Source organism: Alternaria rosae (assembly GCF_020736505.1).
Source record: "Alternaria rosae strain MPI-PUGE-AT-0040 chromosome Unknown BKA58scaffold_4, whole genome shotgun sequence".
Taxonomy (NCBI): Eukaryota; Fungi; Ascomycota; class Dothideomycetes; order Pleosporales; family Pleosporaceae; genus Alternaria; species Alternaria rosae.
This window is the reverse complement of record NW_025763573.1, coordinates 1141443-1159984: the sequence shown is the minus strand read 5'-3', so window position 1 is coordinate 1159984 and position 18542 is coordinate 1141443. Positions and strand designations below refer to the sequence as shown.

At 53.6% G+C, this 18542-nt stretch overlaps 6 protein-coding genes across 6 annotated transcripts; 2 read left to right on the top strand and 4 right to left on the bottom strand.

Moving 5' to 3' along the window:
* Window positions 1-59: 59 nt before the first annotated feature.
* On the bottom strand, window positions 60-1741 carry BKA58DRAFT_314149 (citrinin biosynthesis transporter CtnC; the record flags this gene model as incomplete). Its single annotated transcript, XM_046167461.1, has 3 exons — window positions 60-623; window positions 674-1294; window positions 1355-1741. The coding sequence occupies 3 exons, from the start codon at window positions 1739-1741 to the stop codon at window positions 60-62; spliced, it is 1572 nt and encodes a 523-aa protein (XP_046026142.1).
* A 1253-nt stretch (window positions 1742-2994) lies between these two features.
* On the bottom strand, window positions 2995-4446 carry BKA58DRAFT_400780 (uncharacterized protein; the record flags this gene model as incomplete). Its single annotated transcript, XM_046171614.1, has 2 exons — window positions 2995-3776; window positions 3816-4446. The coding sequence occupies 2 exons, from the start codon at window positions 4444-4446 to the stop codon at window positions 2995-2997; spliced, it is 1413 nt and encodes a 470-aa protein (XP_046026141.1).
* Window positions 4447-6443: 1997 nt separating this feature from the next.
* On the bottom strand, window positions 6444-7541 carry BKA58DRAFT_456145 (uncharacterized protein; the record flags this gene model as incomplete). The annotated part of the gene is made up of 2 exons (XM_046174584.1): window positions 6444-7189; window positions 7304-7541. The coding sequence occupies 2 exons, from the start codon at window positions 7539-7541 to the stop codon at window positions 6444-6446; spliced, it is 984 nt and encodes a 327-aa protein (XP_046026140.1).
* Window positions 7542-8475: 934 nt separating this feature from the next.
* BKA58DRAFT_148181 (uncharacterized protein) lies at window positions 8476-12605 on the bottom strand. Its single transcript, XM_046164730.1, has 4 exons — window positions 12580-12605; window positions 10673-12514; window positions 10426-10458; window positions 8476-10377 (listed from the first exon to the last, which is right to left on the bottom strand). Exons 2-4 carry the CDS (start codon window positions 12363-12365, stop codon window positions 8534-8536), a joined length of 3570 nt encoding a protein of 1189 aa, XP_046026139.1. The 5' UTR covers window positions 12366-12514; window positions 12580-12605; the 3' UTR covers window positions 8476-8533.
* Window positions 12606-14007, top strand: BKA58DRAFT_148184 (Rtr1/RPAP2 family-domain-containing protein). The gene has a single exon (XM_046164731.1). The coding sequence runs from the start codon at window positions 12781-12783 to the stop codon at window positions 13672-13674; it is 894 nt and encodes a 297-aa protein (XP_046026138.1). The 5' UTR covers window positions 12606-12780; the 3' UTR covers window positions 13675-14007.
* Window positions 14008-14131: 124 nt separating this feature from the next.
* On the top strand, window positions 14132-16114 carry BKA58DRAFT_382225 (mitochondrial ribosomal protein subunit-domain-containing protein). Its single transcript, XM_046170084.1, has one exon. The coding sequence runs from the start codon at window positions 14178-14180 to the stop codon at window positions 16044-16046; it is 1869 nt and encodes a 622-aa protein (XP_046026137.1). The 5' UTR covers window positions 14132-14177; the 3' UTR covers window positions 16047-16114.
* The last annotated feature ends 2428 nt before the right edge of the window (window positions 16115-18542 follow it).

The window sequence follows — 18542 nt, the reverse complement described above, 5'->3', positions numbered from 1 at the left end:
AATACATATACGCATAATACTTGAACTATGCAAGCTATGAAGGCACAGATTTTACCTCATTACGCCGTCGGTGCCCACTTGCTCTTCGATCTGATCCTCGCCCCGAAGATGTAGAACAGAATGGGGACAGGGAGAAATATCACGCAGATGAACGCCAGAAGGCTGGTCGCCCATGGCACACCGAGTTTGGTGTACATTGCATGCGTAAACAGTGGAAAGAAAGCGCCCGCGAATGAGCGGATGAAGGTATTGACCGCGATGGCGCTGTTGGAATAGAAGCCATAGCAGTCGATTAGGTAGCTCATTCCCTGCCAGAAAGGCACCATGCAACCAAATCCGAGAAGGGCGACAGAGAGTACTTGCGGTACCCAGGAAATGTTTGGATTGCTAGTCCAGGCGAACCAGAACAGACCAACTGGAAGTGCGATGGCTCCGAGTATCATGGGCGGCAGACGTTCTTCCGGGATGACCTTGCCATGTTTACGAAACGCGCGCGTAAATCCAGTCGCTGAACTGTAAGCAATACAGCCAGCGCCCAGTAGAATGCCAACTATAAAGGCACCGAACGGGAGCTGAGAGACCCCTAGAGACCAGCCACGTTCTTCGTAGAATGACACGGGAAACTATCGGTCGTCAGATCCTGGTAGCAAGAAAGGTACGGACGTAGACTCACAGCTTCAAAAAGCAGATAGACAATGCCGTACAAGAAGCTCATGTAGGCTGTCACCAGCGCTAAGATGGGCTCCTGGAAAAACATGATGAATGGTCGTAGGAGGTAAACGTTCAGCACTTTATCGAGAGTCAACTTGTTCTCATCTGCAGCAGCGTGGTATTCGTTGTTTCCCGTGTCCTTTCGCAACTTTGCAGCTCGCAACTGTAGAATCCTGGCTGCAGAAGTCTCTGGTATGACGAGAAAGCCAATGACTCCAAATAAGCCGGCCATGATGAGGGTGATCCAGGATGTCCAGCGCCAGCCAAGATGCGACTCTGCGATGAAACCTCCAGCAATGGGTCCTGCTACCGGGCCAGCGAATCCACCAGCGGCAAAAACGCAGATAGCATACGACCTGGGGATGGGATCCCACAGGTCCGCAAGAGCTCCACCCACGACTGCCAGGGGTGCAGAGGCGAAGAGACCACCGAGAAAGCGGCCTACGCATATAGTTGTGACATTTTGGGCAAGAGCGACTGGAATCTGGAAGATAGCGAAGAGTGCGAAACCGAACATGAGTGGAGTCTTCCGACCTAGAACTTCGGACATTGGCCCGAAAGCGATAGGTCCAAATACGAATCCCTAGAACGTATGTATTAGATATTGGACCTCTGACTGCCGAGCGGGGTCAGTTCAACATACCAGGACGAACAACGCTACGCCGAGTGTGGCTGTGACCTTTTCGACGTTGAACAGCTCTTGGACAATCCCGATGTTGACACTGAATATGGAACTAGCGAATGTGACTGTGAAGACCATGAGGCCCATGGAAACTGTGATACACCATCTTCGTCTCGGCGTCCAGTTCTTCGGGTTGCCGGGGTCTTTGGGTCCATCGAACTCCACGAAAAAGCGATCTGCTTGTTCTGGTGGCATAGTGCTGTCTAAGCCTTTCTCCAGGCCATGCAAGGCGTCTTCTTCGCTCTTTCTGGAACCATCTTCTGTTACATCCAGGGTTTGCTCTGGGGACGTCCGAGGCTGTGCTGATGGTGGTGTAGACCGGGGGTCTATGCTGTGGTCTGTCGTCATGCTGGAAGAAGCTTCGAGACCGATAAAACACAGTCTTGGCTACAGCGACGGGCAACGGAGTATTTGTAGGATTCTACGTGTCGGGCATGTGGATATGTCATTATTCCCGGGGTTTGGGCGGATTTAACGATAAGGAAGCAACGACCTTCTGCAGCCCCCCCTGACCCACCTTCAGCGCCGGGCCATCTACACGAGGGGCAACTTGGCGTTTCACTGACGGTTTGGTCATGTCGCGCCATGGCGAGGCTCCGCAGCTGGATTGTCTGAACAGACCTTGACGCGAAGGAAGGATGGCGTCGTGACAACGGGAGGAGAAAGGGGGATGCAGCGTCATCGATGCGTCGGGGCCACTTTCCCTGAAGCCGACAAGCGCGAGCCACGGACGCGGCTACTTTTCCGGACGACCCACCAACTCTCATCCGACCTCTTCTCAGTCAGCCCTTTCGTGCAACGCAACCTGTCATCGCGCCCTTATGCCTTTGTTTTGTCACTCATAGCGTAAATTGCGCTCGCGCTCTCGGCATCCATTCGAAGCGAGCCAGTAGGAAACCACGAAGCTTTCACACGTTACAGGCTCTGGCAGTATGGTCTCCGCGCTGAAGCTGGAAGATGGCGTTTCGCGATTGATGCTGGCTGCTCAAAAACAGCGCCTGATTATTCTCTGCATATTGGCATTGTTCTACCCAACTTTCTTCAGGTCTTCTGCTACTACCACGCGAGGGGCGCGACGCACTCATGATAGCATTCACCGAGGATGACACTCCGAGCGATTGCGTGCCTGCCCATCAGCCCCACGCACGCTTAACACGATATCACCGTACTGTTGCGACATCCCGAACACGCCTTCCTCGCTCCAGGAACACTCAGTATCTCGGTCGTCCTCTGTTCTCCCGCATACCAGTCTAGCTTCACAAAAGCTGGCACAACAAAGAGGAGTAACAGGCGCAATGACAATGCTAGAGGAGCACTCTAGCCAAATGAGGCTATGAGAAGGATGAACCCGCAAGCCCTTGACTTCTCGTTAAAATTTCGAATTTGTACGTGATGAGTAGGAAGCGGGCATGTTGCCTAGACGAAGTTGGATCACCACTGCATTATCTATACACTACTAGCGACCTTGTCTTGAGTGTCCATTCCAGTCATCCTATCATCACCTCGGTTACCACCAGCCCGGAAGATTCCTTCGGTTACCCTCTCAGTCCTCCTCGATTCTCTTGTCTAGACTAGGTGCGCTTCCATGAGTGTCTGATTAGTTATGCAGTATCGAAATCGATGTCCGAAGAGCGAGACTCAGTAGTCTTCGGTTCCGGTTCCATCTCCGTGCCAAAGATGTTTCCATCGGACCACTGGTCAGTGTCTTCTTCGAGCCACTCAGGATACACATCACTCCGATGGATTCCTTGCTTCAGCCTTTTCCATGCTGTGTACACATCAGAGTCCTCTACGAGTGTTAATTCCCCTTTGGACGATTGTTTGAGCTGAAGAAGAAGCTTCTGGCAAGAACGTTCATACCATCCGCTCTCAACCTTGATATCGGCTGATTTGAGACAGCGCTCGATGTACTCTTCTGTCCCAATAGTGAGTACGAGAAGCAACACCCAACTGTCGTTGTGCAGCGCGTGTGGTGCCTGGGACACTATCAATGAAACGATCTCTTCCCGATCTTGCTGAGGGATAGCAAGCAAACTCTTGACGCTCATGTCCTTCAGTTGTTCCCACTGGACTTTGAACGTTTTAGTCGGGTTTATCACAGGCCGTCGTTCGTGTGCTTCTGATGGACAGAAATCCCTATGCCAGGGCTCATGCTCGTTCCTTGGTTCCGAGACAGGAGAGAGTGGATCAATGTCTTGCACAAAGCGCAGTAGTATGCCGATGTATTCCATCGGGTAAGTACTGGCGAAACCGACTGTGTCAAGTACTATGTACGGTGTTCGTAGGCCGTGGTCTTGAGCGTTGTCGTAGTGCTTCTGCTCATAAAAGCTGTACGCTTTCTCATGCTTGGCTGACCACCAGCTCGGTCGTCTTGCTGCTCGCACTAAAATAGTCTCAAGTATCTGCTTTTCTAATCTCTTACTGTGCACAGCGATGAAGGAGTTCGATGCCGTTTCTTGAGGCGCACTAGATGCTGAACTCTTGCTCTTCTTCGTCTTAGAAGACTGACCTTTAGCAGCGCTTGGAGTCTTCCCTTCCTCGGTGTTCTTGTCTTTTCGAGCAAGAGATATGAAGTGTCGAACCTCCCCTATCTCTGCCCAGTTCCGGTCGACGACACCGAGGTCAGCGTGCAGCGGATTCACCTTTGCCGAATCGATCCGAATCAGGAATAAGTCGTACTCGCGCAGGCTGCTCTGAATATCCAGATTCTGGCCTTTCATAGATGCGACGTTCTTTTGCGTTTTCCATGTATCCTTCGCGTCTTTGGCGACACGCTGAGGCCAGAACCATTCCTCCGCCACTTCTAGCAAGTAAAGGTAATTTCTCTTTGGGCCCAATCGCCTGACAGCTATGATCTTCTCATTCATGACCGGACCTGGGAGATCTTCGGGTGCCCACTGGAGCCAGAGTTCGGCCATGCCATCAGGGATTCTGATTGCTTCTGAAGCTGGGTAAGAAGCGCTCCCGCTGGTTGCTATCGTAGACGACTCAGGCTTGGTTCGCGACTCATCACCCTGCTGGGCAACAGTTGGCTCTGATCTGTCGTTGGACATGCTGTGCTTGGAATCACAGTCACCTGATCAATGCAAATGAAGAGAGGTTGATAGTAGGTATGGCGCATCTGCTTTCTTTTATGAACGCCCAGTGTGCCAGTAATCGCGTCACAAGTCATCAGTCCGGATTGTTGCAAGCTTGCTACATATCACAAGTGGCTATATCAAACTTAAGAGATGAATTGACAAATATGGAGTGTGGCAGCTGAAGCTACAGGCATGCCCACACAGCTAACCCTGGCTACCTAGTTCTCGTCATCGGCCAATGCCACAGTCTCCTTAGTCTTCAACTTCTTTGCCGGTGGCTGCTCACTGCCCGCCGCAGTAAATACCCTCTTGCTCGGGTTTCCAAGCCTAGATGTTCCATCCGCTACCCCTTCTTCTTTATCAATTGCCACCGACATGCCAGGTTTCCTTGAGTCAAGACCTGACTTCGCAGTCGCTTCACTCTCCTCTGAGGCACCACGATGCCGAAGGGCATGATTTGGGGCTGGTAGACTCTGGCCAGCTTCAGTGCTATCCCCTTCAATCCCTCAATTCCCTGATTGGTCTTCAGCATCTTGTGCTTCAACATGCTCGTCGTCTTCGTCCACCAGCTTACCGTGCCTTCTACTCTTCGATGACTGGGCGCTCTTTTCGTTGGCTGGAGCATCGTCTTTATCTCCAGAGGCGTCTGTACTGTTGTCGTTTTCAGAGTCGCTATGTGGTCCGCGGTCGGAATCAAGTCTCGGAGCAGCGTTGCTACTTAGCTTCTCGGCGTTATTCTCGCTGGCGAAATGCTCGTCCTGCAGGGATTGCTGAAGCACTCAGAAGGCATGTACTGCTTCGGAATAGCTCAGCTCCTCATTCTCCTGATACTGTTCGATGCAGGTATGGATAGCATTTCTAGAACGAGCGTCTCACGCCAGTAGCCCCATGTCGTCTTCCACTTGCTTCGCTTCGTCGTCTGTAAGGAACGCTAGGGCGAGTAGATAGGGATTTGAGCCTCGCCTGGCGGCATGGGGACTGTCGGTGATTATACGACGACCGAGGTCTTTCCGTTCCGCTATGGTCCGCGGCACGATCTTGGGTAACAAGACTGCTCCAGTACGCTTTTTCTGCCAAACATGGAAGCGTTCGATGAAGATAGTCTAGATGCTCATCAACTTGATATTGGATATTTGCCCCGTCGTTGTTCATGATCTGTGCTCGTCATCGAACGTTTCGACCTTGTTCAAGGCAGAAGTCCACACGACATCTACATCACTCAAGATTTGACGAGTCTCTTCGTCTAGCTGGTTAGCATCGGTCTGGCTGTCATCAAGCTTGTTTTCATCGATGTAAAGCTGCCAAATTATCTCGAAGAGCTCTTGAGCACTTTTGAAGGTAGATCCCATAGTTTTCGCTCCGTCCTCGTCCGTCGCATACTGATATCTACCTTCCTCAGGTAGAACCAGCCACGAGCTGGGCTGAAAGACCTCATTCAGTATAGACACAAGCATCTGAGTCGCACGTTCGTAATCGTCGTCGCTGAATCGTGTGATGAATTTCTCCGGGCCGTCCGTGAGCACGACTTTGTTAAGAACCCTTGCTTGATTCCATCCAGGTACAACCACAACTATCCAATCATCCTGTTTGACTTTATCGAACCTTTCGACGGTATTCTTGTACAACTTCGAGGCATGAGCCTTTCTCGTCCACCACAGCTTCCCATCGTCCGATATCAATAACTCCAAGTTGGATTTTTCCAGTTTCTTCCTTCGCGCGATGATGATGGTCTTGTCGGGCCTCTTCGGGAACTCATCCTCTTTTTCGGTCGTGAGCAAACTATCAAATAGACAGAAAGCCCCAGATTACTCCACTGTGTATTCATGGTACTGCAGTAGCAAATATTTATCGAAACACGACTTCGCTTCTGCATCCTGTTCAGGCTCGACATCTTCAATCAACATGTGCATTCATCTATACTGACACCTATAAGTCCTCTAGCTCTATACATTCTCGTCGTTCTTAACCGGCTACTTCCCGCCATCATCATTTCCATCACTATCTTCGCCATTTCTCGCATCCTCCGGCGCTGCCACGATAACGTTTCCATCCTTGTCAACGTCATTCTCTACGTACCAGCAAATCTCATCACGAGTCGTGGTATACGTGCGCTCAACGCAGTCAATCGGTCTCTTCTCCCAATCACCGCAGTATGTCCATAGGAACTCGTCTCGGGTGTGTTCGTGCCATTCATCTCCCACTTCGATACTAACTGTATTCAGTTTCTCTGCAATCCTATCGCCCATGAGGAAAAGCCGGGTAAACATGAGTAGCATAGGGTGTTTGAGTAGATATGGCGCATGCGTTGGGAATAGTGCGACGGTTTCGCTTAACGAGAGGGCGATGACGTGTGCGTTCTTGAACGTCCAGGTAGGATTCTTTAATTTACGGAGACTGGCGGCGAAGAGCGGGATGAGGAAGCTAATGACGGAAGACGCTGGGCGTTTATCTCGAACTGTCTCCTTCGCTGGATCGACGCTGCCGACATACTTGACCTTGATAGCCCTGTAAGCCAGGTCTTTGTCTCTTGTAGTGACAGGGTAACGGCTTGGTCCCGATCTTTCCCATATGGTACCATATGTGCGTTTCACCACTTCTGACGCGCTTGGTGCATCCATCTTATGGTTTTCGGCAATGACCGCCGCCCGTTGCTCGTAGTCCCCCGACTCGAAGACCCATTCCTCATCCTTGAAGAGCTCGGATGGCGCAAGGCCGTCTTGGTCCAGGAGTACCGTCTCTCAGAAGTGATCGAAGACCGTCTTTCTCATGCGGAGTATGTGTTCGGGCGAGTCGTCTACGCTAGCGTTCGCACACCTAACGACCGTATTACCTTTCAATTGAAATATACGTTTCTCCTCTTTAGTGTCCTCCCACTCTTCCAGAACCTTCGCAGCAATATCCCTGGCGTTCACCATGGGCTCCCAAGTTGGAATCCAGTCGACGAGATATCCGCGTTTTCCATCCTTGATCTCCCGCTCGGCTAAGACTCTTCGGATATCGTGCGTATTCGTCGTTCGTGGCAGGTCCGCAGGAGCTCTTAAGGACTTCTTGGAAGGTTTGGGTGGCATAGTTTGGTATCGTTCGTTCAATGGTTGATGTTAACAACTTTTCATTGGTGGAGTTCTTCATAATGTATTAGGAGCTGTTGTTTGCTAGTGAAGGGCGGAGAGCTTTGCAGAATGCATCAGATCATCACAGTCTCGGCGTGTCCACCATAGAGCACTCTGGAGGTATTCAGTGGTATTCTAACTGACCGGAGAAATATGCGAGCGTACTGTACTGCTCCAGGAGGTTGGGTGCCGATTGAATGTGTGAGATATGATGTAAGGGAGTGACAGCTACAGAGGTACCCAGAACCATCAAAGAACCACATGCAGCACCACATCAAGCACACCTATAATGGTATCATCACAGCATATTGCAAGTACTCACCCAACAAATGGCGAAGAAATCTATTCATGCATATTTATAAGGCGCACAGCGGCGCCATCTCCCCAAACACCACCGCAAGTAACCCAAGATGTTTTGCCAGAAAGACGCAATTCCTCTCCAACCCACTCAGATCTATTGTCCGAAGATGGCCCTGTCAAGATATGTCAGCTTAGCTCGTCGATTTGTATTCGAAATTAAGACGTACTTCCACTCCTCCAGCTCAGGGGCCAGCTTCCACTCCGACACCCCCAACCTGCGCTTCTCCCGCTTTTCCTCCGCCACCTCTCTCTCCCACCGGAGCTTCTCCTTGATCATGCCTCTGGCCTCAGCCAGGGCGGCCACCTTATCGGGGTTGTTGATGGCGATACGCCACACAGCGTTCCAAGATGGCCGCAGGTGGGCTGCGGACGTTGGCGGCGAGGGCGTCTCGACCTCGTAGGCCTTGGGGTCGAACGTGAAGGTCATGCTTGGAAGTTTTTGAGGTATTGTATACGTCAGGGTATGTTATTGTGATGACGTTGGAAAGTTTTGGATGGTGCCAGCTAGGATACACAGACGCGCAAGACTAAAGGTTTAATTACAATTCCGCGCTCTTCGCTCTTTACCTACAAACGGGCAGCTCGACCAATCAGTTCCAACCAACCCAACTCTTACTCATTACACGCCAAACCCTCACTTCACCTGATCTCAGATCTCCCATCTTGAAGCTCTCTGGCTTGACCTTCTTGTGCTCACGTCCTTGCTCCCAAGCCCGTACCTTCTTCTTACTTCCATCCCACTCGACAACAACACCGACGTGATCCGGCTTCCCCACATCCATCGCGTACTTGGCATGCATTGGCCCAGTCTTACCCTGAAATTTTGCATTGCGGAAGCTGATAATGTCACCAGGACGGATCTCATCATACACTTGAGTTGACGCGTTGGCTAGGTTGGCGTACACAAGCGCGCCATAGGAGCGGGTTGAGATTGGGGGCAGTGCGTCATTGAATGGCTTGAACAGCTCCTCAACCAGTCCATGCGGCGTGCCATTGCCTACGACGGTGTTCTGCTTCGACTCAACAGTCTTGGCTATCGAACGACCAAACTGCTCGTACGCGTTCTCCAGCTGATCAGGGCGCTGGCTGGGCGGCGGCGGCTCATTGCGCTGTTCAAGATCCACGTCGGATACATTGGTGGACTCGAACCGGGCGGAGATGATTGTTTGTGAGTAGTCAAGGTAGAGAACTTTGATGAGTTTCTCAACAGTGTTGCCTGATTGCGACTCCTTCATGTCTACCAAGACGTCTTTGCGGCTTTGGAGCGATGGGGGAAGTAGCTTGGGTTGGGTCCACCAATGCGACGACATTCCCAAATCGATATCACTTGCAATGAAACCTTGATTCGTTGCAGGGCGAGGCTGATCCATGGAGGATCGAGTTGTCAGCATTTGGCCTGCATCAAGTGACTTTCGAGTGTTCAGCATCCGAGGTGGTGCCTCCGTTGCGACGGGCGAGAACATGGAAACTGGGCGTTCTTGGGGTGGCGGCGGGACCATTCTTTCTTGAGCTGGAGCAGGCGGAGCTTGTAGAGGTGGAAGAGGCGGAGGTGCATGCTGATGCGGAGGGGCCTGAGGTGGTGGAGGCGGCGGCCTATCGTGAGACTTCCGAGCTGGCGGGGAAGAGTACAAATCATCCTCTTCATCTGGTTCACCCGCCTGACGATGTGGTACAGGAGGCATCGATGGCGGCATGGGTGGTGGTGGACGATTCTGCGGAGGGGGAGGCTGGCTTTGTGGGGGCGGTGGCACTGCTCGGGGAGCTGGAGGTGCTGCGGCTTGCGGAGGGGGTGGGCCAGTGTACTTGTACGGGTCATATTCATCATCGTCATCGTCCGTAGGGGCGCTGCGAGTCGGTGGTGGTACCGGTGGAAGAGGCGGTGCACCACGGGGAGCATCTGTCGATGGCCGACTAGGCGCCTGTTGGGGTGGCGGAGGTGGTACTGCACGAGGTGCAGTAGGAGGCAGAGGCGGCATTCCCTGAGGGATCGTGGGCGAGCGTGCTGAACTCGGCTCGTCCGTCAAGGTATTGTCTTCTACGCTTGAATCCCGAGCATGTGACTTCAAGGCGTCCTTGTGAGTTGCCTCAGGCGCCATGTCGGTGTCGTAGTCACCTTCGTAGTCAGTCTCGCCCTCGTTACGGTCCAGTTTGCGAATCGGAAGATCTTCATGGCGCGATGGAGGTGCCTGTGTCGGTGGAGGTGGCGGAGGCGGACGGCTCATTGTAGGCGATGTAGGACCCGCTGACGGAATGGGAGGCACGCGTCTCTCTGACAGATCCTGAGATGGCTCGCCGGAAGCGAAATACGAAGCCCGCCTATTGGATGGTTGGAATGGGGCAGATGGAGTATTGGCAGTGTCGGTCATCTCATCACCAGACTCAGATCCGGGCCCAGGGGAGAGAACTTGCGGAGGAGGAGGCGGTACCGGTCGAGCTAGGTACTGTCAGTGTTGTCCACATACTGATAGCCGATATTACTTACAGGCCGATGGTACAGGAGGGGGAGCAGGACGTCCTGAAGAATATTAGAACCAATGCAATAGACGTAAGACTTATTGAGAGAGCCATGTGCACACACATACTAGACACGCATACAGTCATAACATATTCCGACAGACCGTCATAAGTGACATATGTCTTTGACAAGGTCTCAGAAGATGGCGACTGCAGGCGGCCTTGGGCGTGGTGTACAAAAGCGCGGATTGGTTTGCGAGGAATGATAAACTTACGGTCTGTTGGAACAGGTGGAGGACCATCGCCAGTAGTTGGCCGGGCCGGCTGAGATGCAACCTCCTCTACGTCTGGCACTTCGTTCGCTGGATGAGTGCCTGTGACAGGGTGCGGAGTGTCATCCTCCTTCTCGACAGAAAGCGTGCGGTCCTCTGGCTCTGGGCTTCGAACAGGCATCATGCCAGGCATACCAAACATAGGGACCCGTTGCTGAGGCATATTGTACTCCTCAGTCTCTTCGGGCCTTTTCTCGGTGGTCGATTTCTTCTTCTTCGGTGGAAGACCACCGCCCATGGGCATACCACCTCCGAACATACCGGGCATGCCGGGAATACCACCACCCAATCTCCTCATGCGCTCGCGTAACTCCTCCTTCCTTCTCAACTCGGCAGTCTCCTCGTCTTCCTCTTCTTCTTCTTCTTCCTCTTCTTCGGGCACATCTTGCTCATCACCAACGTTGGGCTCTTCCGTTGGGGCAGTGGGTGCTCTGGGAGGTGGCGGCGGCGGGTGCCTGCTCTTTGGTCGGTCCTGGTCCTCTTCGACACTTGTGGATTCTCCTCCAGCATCTTCAGTATCTCCAGCGGCTGATTGATCAGCATCGTTCTCGCTGAGCAGATCGCGGTCGCGGTTGTGCGCATCCGGAGAGCGGATATCGTGCGACGTTCGCGGAGGGCGATTCTGATCCATGGATACACGGCCTTTGGAAGCTCCACTTGTCACGCGCTCGAGGCCAGTGTCTTCACTGTCTTCGGCGGGGGCGTCTTGAGATTCAGTCCTCTTGGCCACAGGCGGTCGCTTTGGCTTTTCCTTGTGCATAGCCGCGGCCCTTTCTGCCTGCTCCTGCTGCTGTTTCTGCAGCAGAGCGATGCGCTCCTTCAGGCTAATCTTGGGCTGTTGTTCTTCTTCGCCCTCATTCGCATTTGCGTTGTCATGAGCGACCAGTCCCGCACGCTCCGCATCGTTCTGGGTCTGCGCCTGACGCTCTGCAATCTCGGGGTCCTCTTCGCGGCGGTAAGTCTTGACGGGTGGAGCCTCGCGAGTGGGAGGAATGTAGGCATTGCGGCTCGGTGGGGGAGCCACGAAGGGCTTCTTGATGAAACTCGGGGCGCCGCCAGAAGGCTTGAAGGGTTTGGGCGGAGGGTCAGTGGGCTTGTTGAAAGCGGCAATGCGGTCCCGGAAGGCATTGTTCTTTGGAGCGACAGGCGGAGGAGCCTTCTTCGCGGGAGGAGCGGGCTTGGACGATTCCGACTGCGGCGGTAGAGTTTCCTGAGCCTTTGCGCTCGACGCAGAGCGGGGCGACATGGGTGACATAGGCAACGGTGTTGTTTTAGCGGCGCTGGGCACCTCAGTGGGAGGGGCCTGGGGCTTTGGCAGCTCTGGTTCTTGAGTCTGCACTGGCTCTGGCTCCTGCTGCGGTATTTGGGGCGTGGGAGGAGCTTCCTGCGCAGGCGGCTGCTCTAATGGCTTGTGCCGCGAAGCTCGGTTGGGTCGTGGTGGCGGCTCTGGCTCGTAGCGCTCGACGAAGTTCCTGGGGAAGAGGCCATCGTGCTTGGTGCCGGTGTCGTCGGTATATTCGCCCACGTACCAGTCGTCGCCCTCCTCCTCGGTGACGGAGATTATCTGACCGACCTTGAAGCCCAAGTCGTCTTCGTGGTTAGACACATAGTCGAAGACGGCTCTGACTTTGTACATGGCGGCGGGGTGTGTCGATGGCTGCAGAGGTGGTCGAGCGGCGGAAGACTCAATGGGGGTGACAGCTGCGGTCCCTGCCTGACAGCGCTACAGCAAGAATGTGTGGGAGCTCTCTAGGGTGTGGTGCACGGCGGGTCTCGGACGTGTAGCTGCGATGACGCCCATGTCAGCCTGGGCAGCAATGCGGGACGCGCGGGTCAACAAGGCGGCCTACCATTCAATGCTTGCACCCATCCAGCTCAGGGCGAGGGGCAGTGGGAGATATGAGGGCTGCTGCAGGTGCCTCGTGCGAACAAGTGTGGTGACGAAGCTCAAAACAGCCCCGCCCAAGTCCCCGACGCTCCGCCAAGCACGCCCAACGAGGTTCCACTTCACACTCTAGCCACGACGATCCCAACACCAACACAGACCCGCCATGCCGCCCAAGTCCATCCTGAAGAACTCGACCGTCTCGACCAACGCGCCCCCTGCCAGGAAACCTGTGAATGCGCGCCACCTAGCAGTTGCCCGCCACCATGCGACGGTACTTGAAGACCGCAAGCGCGTCGAGGCCGAGGTGCTGGAGGCCGTCATGACCCTCATGGACTTTCCCACTTCGCCAGACGCCGATGCTAAGCGACCTTCGCCCTCCGACGCTCACTTCTTCCAAAAAGCAGTAATTCCCTTTCAGCCCGCAGACTACGACGCCCTCATTGAGGAGCGCAACATTGCCGACAAGTGTGGGTATGCGCTGTGCCCGCGCCCCAAGAAGAAGGCGCGATCCACCGCGAGGAAGCAGTTTGTTGACACTGATCACGGTGTTGAAATAGTAGACAGGAAGGTGCTCGAAGTGTGGTGTTCAGACGACTGCGCAAAACGCGCACTCTACGTCAAGGTGCAGCTAAACGAGGAGCCGGCGTGGATGCGACACGGCGGGTACGGCGACAAGATCGAGCTTATGGTAGAAAATGCCGACGAGCATGAAAAGGCTCTACCGCTACGTCTCAAACAGGAGAGTGCGACCACGGCTGACGCAGATGACGAAGCAGACCTGGACGCAGCCTGGGCCGCCCGCACAGATGCCATGACTGATCTGGCGCTCGAACGAGGCGAGAAGCCGGGCCACCTTACCAAGGCAAACAACGACCTTGTCCAGGACCAGATTCTCGAGCGCTCTTCCAGCAATGCGCCGCCTCAACCACCGTCGCTTCCTGCACAAACGTCTGACCATACCATGGCTATCGAAGGGCATGTTCCACGTATCAACAGGAAAGACAAGGACGACGACGAAGACGATGATCAGGACTGGGATAAACAGTTGCCTGGTTGAGTGGGAATGACGCCCGTCATTGCTTTACGACATTCATACATCGGCATGCACACCTAGAAGATTGCAATGATATGTGTAGACCACTCGGCGCGCAGTATGCGTTTCAAAGACCATGCGGATAAAACCTTTGGTTGAAGAGGTGAGTCCTGACCTGAAAGATGGCGGACAGCATATTGCACGCACCAGAAGAGTATGCATGTCAGGAATGCTCCCGACACAGGCGCTGAGGCGGAGGACGAACTGCGCGTGCATGGAGGGAAGGAGATCTTGGATAGGTTCTGTAAATAACTATGAATGTTATAATCCATCAATAAAAAAACGCATTTAGTACCGTCTCATGCACCTTGACGTGGTGATGTGACCCAGCCTGCAACCCATCAGAAGCCGCGGAGGTCTCGCACGGGCCACCCCGCCGCAAACTCCACTCGACATTTCGCTATGCACGTTGCAATCATCACTTCAGCCGCCATTGAACGCCCACACGCGGCTGTCGCATCGCCAACATGGCTCTAAGCCGCCAGTCTCTCTCGCCTACTTCCAACCTCCTCCGAAATTCTCGCCTCTTCTCGCTGCCAAACCCACTCGCACGACCGCCCGTGAGCGATACCTACGGCGCCGGCATCTCCAAGTCTTCGGACACCGCGACCCTGCCATACCCGACACACCAAGCAATTGCAACAACAAAGTCCTCATTGGCACGTGGCGACTGGGGTCTCAAGCGGCCAATTCCGTCAAGGAGTCATCTAGTACAAGTGAGCGACCCAGTACTAAGGGTCACTCAACTGGATACTATCGAGCATGTCACAGACTTCGAATCAGCGGCAGACCATGTGCGGACAAGACAAAAGTGGGAAGAAATGGGTGTGCCAATGATAAAGGGTCTATCGTTGATGAGGAATCGGGGCGTGAGTGACGACTTATTACCGGGAGCCTTTGAGGTACGGGATGATACCACGAGTTACGACACCGATCTCGGACTGGATGAGGCCGGTCTTTACCTGAAAGCTCTCAAGAAGAGCATGCCTTCGGAGCGGGTCAAGGCTCAATGGGACGACTTCAACGCTATCTGGAGGAAGAGGTGGGAAGAGAAACTCGCGAGCTTCAGGGCTCGTGGATGGGGCCTTCACCTTTCTGACTTCGTGTCCTTCCAAAAAGAAGCGAACAGAAGATCGTCAAACAATAAGCCTTGGCTAGGAGAATTCGTAGCTCTTAGAGAAGAGCAAAAAAATGCAAAGAACGCTCTGAAACAGCGACTAGCGGCCCCGCAGACTCCCGGATCATTGCCATTCACGCCCTTTACCCCGCCACCCGTAGATCCTGTTGTTCATAATACAAGGCGATGGAAGCACGAAGGACCTTGGCTTCCTGGCATGGGCGCCGAGGACTTCATCTCTTTTCTTAACAAGCAGCTTGCAGGCCGCAAGAAGGAGTTCAATGACTACCTAGTCGAGTATGTCAAGAACGAGATATACGCCACTCGTCGACTTGCCGCTTCTAGATCTGGCGAAGTAGCACCAATGGACGCCCAAGAAGCTGAAGCCTGGCAAGAGCAACGAGAAAAGGCCTGGCGTCACATCACAAAACCTGAGATTGATGCTGGTATCAAGGCGCTAAGGCAAGAAACTGCAAAGGACCCATTGAACAGCAAGCTCGTTAGCAAGTTGATACTTCCCTTCTTGAAGCTCCCAGCCATCAGATTCAAGCACACAGCATACAATCCGGACAGTGCCAAGAATGAAGTCGATCAGTACCAATTCGACCAAGAAACTGCACCCCTCTCCACCCACCCTTCAGCCGGACTCGGCTATCTTCGTCACAAGTCATACCTCGCCAATCACCCCATCCTCGGTCCCCAAGCCAACCCTGCCCCGATACCTGCTCGTGTCATGCAAGCCAGACGCACAGGCACAAAGAACGAGCTCTACGCCCGCCTCGGAGTAGGCGGCTTCGTAACAAATGATGACCACAGGGGCACAGACTCATACACTGTTCCCAGGAACTTCGGGGCTTCCAAAGACGTCGAGACAATCGATGTCGACACGCCCGGCGGCAGAAAGATCATGGTGCAGCCCCAGTTCGGTAGCGTCACCAACGACGGGCGCATCCAGATCAAATTGTCGCGCTCCGTTGGCCCTGAGGTTGCTGTTGGCAGAGGCGAATTCGACGAGAAGCCGCCATCAAGACCGTATGCTGAAAACGTCTCTTTCAGGACTTTGGTTGGTGGTGCAAAGAAGAGTGGGATCAAGGAGTTGGATGAGCAGAGTGAGCAGGGTCAGCAGTTCAGTGAGTTCCTGGAGAGCACAAAGCCTCAAGGTCATGCGCAGCCGCCGAGGGGTTTCCCTGGGGTGGCTGAGGCGTTGCGAGGGGACTAGATGGTCTGATATATTTGTAGCATAGTGCACACATTGTATTGTATGAAATGGACATGAGATATCTGCACACCTCTCGTCGTCGATTCCTCTGTTGGAGGTCTCGCCAGCTGTACTCAAGAAACGTGTCTACCTGAGCCTGACCAGGCATAGAGATGGCAAAGTTTTGCACGGTCCCCGACCTGACTTCAGTCCCATGAGACACGACATGGCCAAGTGCAACTATGGCGAAGAAGTTCCCAAATATCACTACCGGGCGGGGCATGCGAGAGCCCAGTGTCAGCAACTCGAATGGGAGACCGCGAGTTCGCGCTAGTGGCGAAGATAGTTGCCTACATTCTGAGACATCTGGCAGGCTCCGACTTCGGCTTGGCAGAACATGATATTGAAGGTGGTCGGAGGTGCCGAGAATGTAGAGTTGGACCGCCGTGCCGCGTCGTCGTAGTGGCCACCTTGCCACTTGATGTAGACCCTAGAATGGGCATGATAGCGACAAGATAGCGACAAGTTTTCGTTTCGATGTAAGACAGGTGGTAGGCTGGGGCTAATCCGATTTGCTCTGCTGTGGACCTTATGTTGGGAGTGGCATGTGATCGTGTCCATGCAGTTTGCAAGTCATTGCACTCGAGTCTGATCTTACCGTCATGATTTCAACTTCTATTTCGGTGAAATCTCGCCATGCTTGGCACTTCACTGCAACACACCGTTCAAGAGATGTTACCTCCAAGCTCGGCTGCAGCAACCAAACCTGATCTATTCATACCTGATTCTTGGCCTAAGTAAGTCATTCAGCTGCTATCGTACCCATGTAACGAAGCTTGTTGTTCCTACGCAAGGCTGTGGTTGGTGCTCAGTGGCGATGGGGCCGAAGCTTGGTAGTGGCATACGTTCTGCTTACAGGCAGGCAAGGCAACACGGGACGGCGCGTAGATGGTTCCTGTGAGACGTGAGAAAAGACGTGGCTTGTTTTCGATGGCAGTCTTGCAGAGACTTGCTGATGAGACATTGGTAACATTGAGTCAATACTGTAATGGGCTGTTTGCCCGAAGTCTATTGCCTCAATGAGCACATCCGAACGGTAAAGAGACAGCGAGACGCTTCCGTCCCGCAACCTTCGGTTCCCACATGTCGGGAAGTGTAGCGATGCCAAGAGATACGTTTCAGCAGCAGTGCGATCGTTTTCGAATGCGAGGTCGCTCCTCAGTAAGGTGTACAGTCTTCAGCACTGGAGCGATGAGACTGGTTATACCACTTACCAATCTTACACATACGTATGCAATGTACAAGTAGGCAGTAAGATTTGGTGGCTCTCAAGTTCGCAGCGGTTCTCCAGCCATCGATAGCGTGAACAAAGTTCGCAGAAAGTAAATTTCCGCGTGTCAAGGCCACCAGGGAGGCTATGCAGCTAGGTGACACTGATAGTGGATTGGCGATATGGTGTGGCACAGCACGCCTGAGGCCATTATCGGCCTAGTCTGTTGAGGCGTCGTGGCTGAGGCAGTACTATCGGTGGACGTTGAGTGCATAATCGAGATTAGCCGGCATGAAGTTTGTGAGAAGACGGTGAAATGAACCCCTCGTGACAGCAAAATCTGCTAGTCAAAAGAGTGTCTGGCAAGCAACGTGACAGGTGAGGGATCCAAACAGTACTGAGCCTTCCAAGGTTGTTATGACGACTTGTCATGACTGGCATATGCATAGTACACGCTTCAATTCTGCCAATTGCGACCCAGTCATACTCCGTCATCCACCTCTTTGTCAGCGGATGAAAGAGCGCGCGAGTGCAACGAGCAATTGTGGCTGCTCGATGTGTGGCCATGCGCACCTTCGTCAGGTCAGTTCCCTTTTGGGATCCGTTGACGCAAATAGCGGTGTCGCAGATTGAGGGAGCGGCTCGCTTCTTAGCCACTTAGTAGTTGTTCGCCAGTCGAAGGATTCAACCCCCAAAGTGTCAGGAAGGTGACGGAAGGCGCAACTCTTACGGCTGGTGGCTGAGGCTGTGAAGCGATGGAAAGGCCAGGGGCCAGGGGATGTGCCACCAAACGGCTCGCAAGCAGCGTGCATCGGATGACCGCCACATCCGGCAAACAAAGATGTTTGTAGGACTGTCGCATTCACGCTGACGGCGGTGGAAATCTGTAAGGAGGTAAATCCGTCGTCACGGTCGGTCAATTGCAGCCTCTCGGTGCTACCTCACGAGTTGGCGCTAAGTGAGGGTACATTCAATCTTGGAAAAAGGCGCTGACGAAGACTCACCTTCCGATGGCAAGTGCGACGCACAATGTCGAGTGCTCTTTCCCAACTTCGGCTTGGTCAAGGCAGCAAGGTGGCCGTGGGCTCACATGCTCAACAATTCGCCTCCCCACCCTCGTCAATGGTGCCCGTCACGGCTGTTCGTGAGCACCTCTTTCGCAATTCTGCAAGAAATGCAAGAAAACTAGCGACGCGCAATAAAATCGCGGTGTCGAGGTTTGAGAACGCGACGCATGAGGCCAGTAT